At 36.1% G+C, this 6,009-nt stretch overlaps 1 protein-coding gene across 3 annotated transcripts in view; it reads left to right on the top strand.

Moving 5' to 3' along the window:
- The window catches only part of LOC106881540 (transcription elongation factor SPT5), a 48,215-nt gene that overhangs the window by 6,920 nt on the left and 35,286 nt on the right, over window positions 1-6,009 (top strand). For 2 of the 3 annotated variants that reach the window (XM_014931966.2, XM_014931964.1), the window contains exons 3-6: window positions 3,229-3,313; window positions 3,465-3,656; window positions 5,125-5,209; window positions 5,819-5,954. In XM_014931966.2, the coding sequence (XP_014787452.1) occupies window positions 3,248-3,313; window positions 3,465-3,656; window positions 5,125-5,209; window positions 5,819-5,954 (479 nt within the window). In that variant the 5' untranslated portion in view covers window positions 3,229-3,247. The remainder of the gene's footprint in view (window positions 1-3,228; window positions 3,314-3,464; window positions 3,657-5,124; window positions 5,210-5,818; window positions 5,955-6,009) is intronic. The other variant, XM_014931965.2, reaches the window with a different exon arrangement.

The following is a 6,009-nucleotide window of genomic DNA, read 5'->3' on the forward strand; positions in this document are numbered from 1 at the left end:
GAGATCTTCAGAAGAGCAACGTTTATTTATGCCAAAACTAACCTCACATTTCAGAAGATTAAGTAAGAGGTTAGCATCTGACCATAACAATATTGGAGATCTTCAGAAGAGCAACGTTTATTTATGCCAAAACTAACCTCACATTTCAGAAGATTAAGTAAGAGGTTAGCATCTGACCATAACAATATTGGATATCTTCAGAAGAGCAACATTTATTTATACCAAAACTAACCTCACATTTCATTAGTTTCACAACAACAATATGTGGTATAAAGCATGCAAATGTGTTGACTGGTGAGTCCTTCAACATGAAATTTTGACTCTTGGACAAAATATGTGATCAATATGTTGATGTTCATTTCAAAAGAACACCTATGTTTTCTTACATGATATAACATGATGAATTGTCCTTATTTTGTACCAGTCTAGGAACAAGGTGATGTAAATTTAAAACTATTAGATTGTGATGTTCAATAATGTTAAATTATGATGAACTATGTATGAACCTTATAAACAACTTTTTAAGAAGTTGTTTATAAGGTTGGCTTGCTGAACATTCTCTTCTGTCTGGGGTAATACTGGAGAATTGAACTTGTAATCTCCCACTTTGTATGTGACATATCAATCATTCTTCTGGCTAGACACTAGTGGTTCCCAAAGTAGGCAGTATTGCTCCTCTGGGGGCGATGGAAAGTTCCAAGGGGGCATTGAAGAAAAGTGGGGTGATAATGGGGGAGCGATTCATGTAAAAAGTGAGGTAAAAACAACAAAATAGCTGGTTCATTAGATTAAGTTTTATTTGTGAAATACATTTGCTTCAGAAAGAGGTCTATGTGATGGTTAGTTGGGGTGGGGGTACTAGGAATGTGGCCTGGGTGTCAAAAGGGTGGCAGCCTGACAAAGTTTAGGAACCACTGGGCTAGTGGATCCCTTCTGAATTTCGTGTTTCATTGTTGTTGAACTGAATACTGGATATTAGAGTAAATATTTCTAATTAACAAGTAATACATCTGTAATATTGTAACATATTTCTGACATGGAAATAAGTTGTGCTTCTAAATTTCCTCTCTTCAATATTAAAAGTGTAACTAAGATGGTGAGTTGGCAGAATGATTAACATGTCGGGCAGAGTACTTGGTGGCATTTCCTTCATCTTCACATTCTGAATTCAAATTCCACTGAAGTCAACTTTGCCTTTCATCTTTCCAGGGTTGATAAAATAAGTACCAGTTGAGCACTGGGGTCAATTTAATTGACATGACTCTTACACTGAAACTGTTAACCTTGTGCCAAAATCTGAAATCAATATTAGCAATATAATTGATTGCTTATTACAGTTCAAAAGAATATCTTATTGCATTGGAAAGCATGACTGTGTGATTATAAACTTTACAACTACATGGTTCCAATGCTATGTGGTGCCTTGGGCAAGTATTTTCTATAGCCTTAGGTGGTTGACCAGTGCTTTGTAAATGAAGCTTGGTTGATGGAAACAGTGAGGAAGCCCATTATGTGTATAACAAGAGCTATTTGATTATAGTAGAAGACATTTCTGCAAATACTGTAAGTTCTATTTATTAAAAACATTAACACTTTATTCACTGAAATGCTCAAAGTGTGCCGTTGTTTCCACCAAATGGGCTTTGTATGCTTCGAGGTGTAAATGTGTACATTGTACAGACTGTTTGTATCCCTCGTAAACTAAATATCTTGCTTGGGAGTTGGACATGTGAAGACTTTTCGGATTAAGTGCCTTTCAGGAATGATATCTGTCTGTGGAATACTGCCTGAAGAAATCTCATCCAACCCATGCTACCATTAAAAAAATGGATGTAAAACCAAACGATCACATATGAACAGCTTGTGAATAAACCAGGAATAATTTGTGTTGGAAGATGTTTGCTTGCCTGCGTTAATCTATTCACAAAACATTCCTTGAAATTCTATCCAGCATCCAATTATGAAGTGAAGAAGCTCATTTTACATGTTCTGGAACAGTCACGGGCAAACTAGCCTGTAGAGCAGTAGTTCTGAACCAGGGTCTATATGGCCCTTGGGGGCCAATATAAGATTTTGTTGTTAAAATTTATGTGCAATAAATTAGCTTTATTTCTACAGCACACAAAATATTTATACAATTGTCAGTAATATTTAACTCTTTAGCATTCAGATTATCCTGTCAAATGTAATGCCTATTGATTCACATTGTTTTGAATTAATCATGTATTATCTCCTAGCTTCGAGACTTCCATGATGGGATTGTTTATTTTTAGAATGATGCTGTAGGGTAAGTCTGAGAGGCTAGATCTAGCCAGTTTGTACATAAACGAGGTAGGATATATGGGCTGGATATAGCCAGTTTAAATGCTGAAGTGTTAAGTATAAAAATACAGTCAGATTATTTTTTATTTACAGCAAATGGCTATGGGGGTCTATGTGAGTTAAATAGGAATCAAAGAGGCCTGTAGACAAAAAATGGTTGAGAACCACCGCTGAAGAACTTTCTGAATGGCATACCTAAGAAAAAATTACCTTGGATTTGTTTTAGTTGTGTAGCCTGTCTGATGATAAGCCACATCTTGTGCAGTCTGCTTCTTGTAAAAGGTTACTTATGCCAGTTCTAGAATGTAGAAAGAAATTCTAAGCTATGAAGATCTAAAATATTTCTCATGTAAACTGCTGCAGAGATTCAGCAAAAGATGTTTTACTTTCTACAAAGTTTTTTTTTTAACCACATGGTTCCGAGTTCAGTCCCACTGTGTGGCACCTTGGGCAAGTATCTTCTACTATAGCCTTGGGCCGACTAAAGTCTTGTGAGTGGATTTGGTAGACAGAAGCTGAAAGAAGCCCGTCGTTTATATGTGTGTGTGTGTGTGTGTGTGTGTGTATATATATATATATGTATATATACATATATATGTATGTGTGTTTGTGTGCCTGTGTTTGTCCCCCCACCATCACTTGACAACCGATGCTGGCGTGTTTACATCCCTGTAACTTAGCAGTTCGGCAAAAAGAGACAGATAGAATAAGTACTAGGCTTACAAAGAATAAGTCCTGGGGTTGATTTGCTCAACTAAAGGCGGTGCTCCAGCATGGCCGCAGTCAAATGACTGAAACAAGTAAAGAGTATATCAATTTTTTTTGATGTAAAATATTTTGAAGATTAGAATGTTTCATTATATGTTTGGATTTAATCTTATTGCAACCACTGTTTCTCTTTTACAGGGATTGCATTTTATTGACTATGTCTGATAGCGATGAAAGCAACTTATCTGATGCTCAGAGCGAGCAAAGCGCTGCAGAAGATGAGGTAAATTATCTCTAAATGCTTCCAAAAATACTTGTCACCTGTCCGTTTTTTTTTTATGGTTTTTATCTCTAATTTCAAAATATATTATTTACGTAAAAAAGTTTTCCTCTCTTCCAAACCAAACCAAACCGAATAAATATTATTTCTTAAGCAGACAAATGAAACTGCAGAAGCTGCGTCAGAAGGAGAAGATGGAGAAATAGAGGAACCTGATGAAGTAGAGGAAGGAGAAGAAGCTGAAGAAGCTGAGGAAGCTGGGAGTGATGAAGAGGATGATGAAGCAGATGAAGGGGAAGATGCTTTAATTAAAGATGCTGAAGATTTAGCTGATGAAGATGAAGATGTTTGTATATTTGATGATTAATACTTTATTATGATTATTATTATTATTATTATTATTATTATTATCATCATTATTATCTAAGGTGGTGAGCTGATAGAATTGTTAGCACACTGGACGAAATACTTAGCAGTATTTTGTCTGTCTTTACGTTCTGAGTTCAAATTCTGCCATGGTCAGATTTGCCTTTCATCCTTTCGGGGTCGATAAATTAAATACCAGTGAAACACTGTTGTCAGTTACATCAACTAGTCCCCTCCCACAAAATTTCAGGCCTTGTGCCCGTAGTAGAAAGGATTATTATTATTATTATTATTATTATTATTATTATTATGTCTTTGAAGGTATACAGGAAACTTTATAATTAGTTCTCTTTTAGAAATTTTACAAACCTTGTAGTGTGTAAGTCAGAAAAGCAAAATCATGTATATTCTCTACATGTCCTTCCTTGTTGTTCAATTTCAAATTCAAACTTCTAATCCTGCCAAGTGTTAGCAAAGAAATTATTATCTCCCTTATACTAACTTGTCACCAGGGGACCCTTCTGTTTCTAATTACTCCTAATGTAAACAACAATGAGATCGAAGATGAAAAATGAGTAATAGATGTATAAACACCCATTGCCTCTTGTTGTTTACATTTGGCATATTCAGATACAGAACATCATAACAAATCAGTGCTGGCTACAATTTCTAGGGAAAATCTATACAGATAACCTAAAAGTGGAAGGACATTGGATAATGGGGTCATGGATCCACTATGTCCATGTAAAGGAAATGATGGTCATGGTTGGGATGATTTCAATCATACCTGCAAGAATAATTCATCCTAGAAGAGCATAATGCTCAAATGAGGTGCTACAGGACTGAAATAGATCATCCGTATTGTTTTATATAGCTCTATTCATTGTAATGGATGAGAGGAGGCAGGACTGAGATGAATAGATATTCTGTGTTATATAGATCTCATCATCATATTCAATGTCCATTTTCCAAGCTTGCATGGACTGGATCAGGCTCCATTGTCTGTGCTGGCATGGTTTCTATGGCTGGATGCCCTTCCTAACGCCAACCATCCCACAGAGTGTACTGGGTGGATTTTATGTAGCACCAGCACCTGTGTTTGTAACGTGGCACCAGCACCTGTGCTTGTAACATGGCACTAGCACTGGTACCAATTCTGATGTGCCAGGTATCTTGATCCTTTGTCATCTATTTCATAAGTCTCAGAGTCTTGAGATTGGCTTTCAGTACTTTATCTCATGTCTTCCTGGATCTCCCTCTTACACAAGTTCCATCCACTTTAAGTATCCATTATAATGCATGAGACGAGGCAGGACTATGGCGGATCATCTGTGTTGTTCTATATAGATCTATCCATTATAATGGATGCATAGAAAAAGAAATGGAAACCACAATGATAATGATGCTGTTATAATCATTGTTATTTTAAATATAATTTTTCTTTGCAGGGTTATGATGATGAGTATGATGAAGAAGAAAGCCGAAAGAAGCGCAAAAAGTCGCATCTTAGTAGTTTCATTTTGGATGAAGCTGGTGAGTAGAAATTGTTTGCATAGTAGTGAATGCCATCTTTTGTTTAATCCAGTTAGTGTGATCCTCTGGGTTTGGCTGGTGTACTTATAGCACTTGTACAGTCAGAAATATGGACATAAATACTGACATAGTAGGTGTGTATTTTTTTAATGAACGGTTAATGAGTTGGATGGTTTGTTAGGGCCCAAGACTGTTATTAGAGTTTCACAGTTTTCTTTATGAGAGAAGGGTAGGGACACTAACGGGTTAATAGGAAGGAATTGAAAAGTAACATCAAAGGGTCAGCGAGAGAGAGTTAGAGAGTGATAAGACCCTAGGTAGGGTTGAGCAGGATGGGTCGTAGTACTACTAACCATCTCATTGTATATTGATTGGTAGAATGGTGCTTGAAAGAAAATTAAGATGGAAGTATGTAATGGTGAATGGAAAAGTATTGTCAGCAAATTATTCGAGAAAGTCTGAATAAGAGCAGGATACTCTCTTGTTTGTCTCTATTCCAATATATTTTTCTAAGTTCACCATTACTCTGTCTCATTCTTAACTCTCCAAAGTTCCTGAAAAAAAAAAAATATTACTGAAATTATATTTTTCTGTTTTATTTCTTTGTAGATGTTGATGAAGACGGTGAGGAATCTGAAGAGGAATGGGAGGAAGGTGCCGAAGATATTATTGATCGTAAATCTGTTCATGAAGGACCAAGTGCACGTGACATTGAAGGCAAAAGGCGTTTGGAACAAATTTGGAAGTAGGTTTTCTGTTTGCAGTTTGATATTGTTTGGCAGAATCTTTAGAATATAGAA

Source organism: Octopus bimaculoides, chromosome 24 (assembly GCF_001194135.2).
Source record: "Octopus bimaculoides isolate UCB-OBI-ISO-001 chromosome 24, ASM119413v2, whole genome shotgun sequence".
In the NCBI taxonomy this organism is placed as follows: domain Eukaryota; kingdom Metazoa; phylum Mollusca; class Cephalopoda; order Octopoda; family Octopodidae; genus Octopus; species Octopus bimaculoides.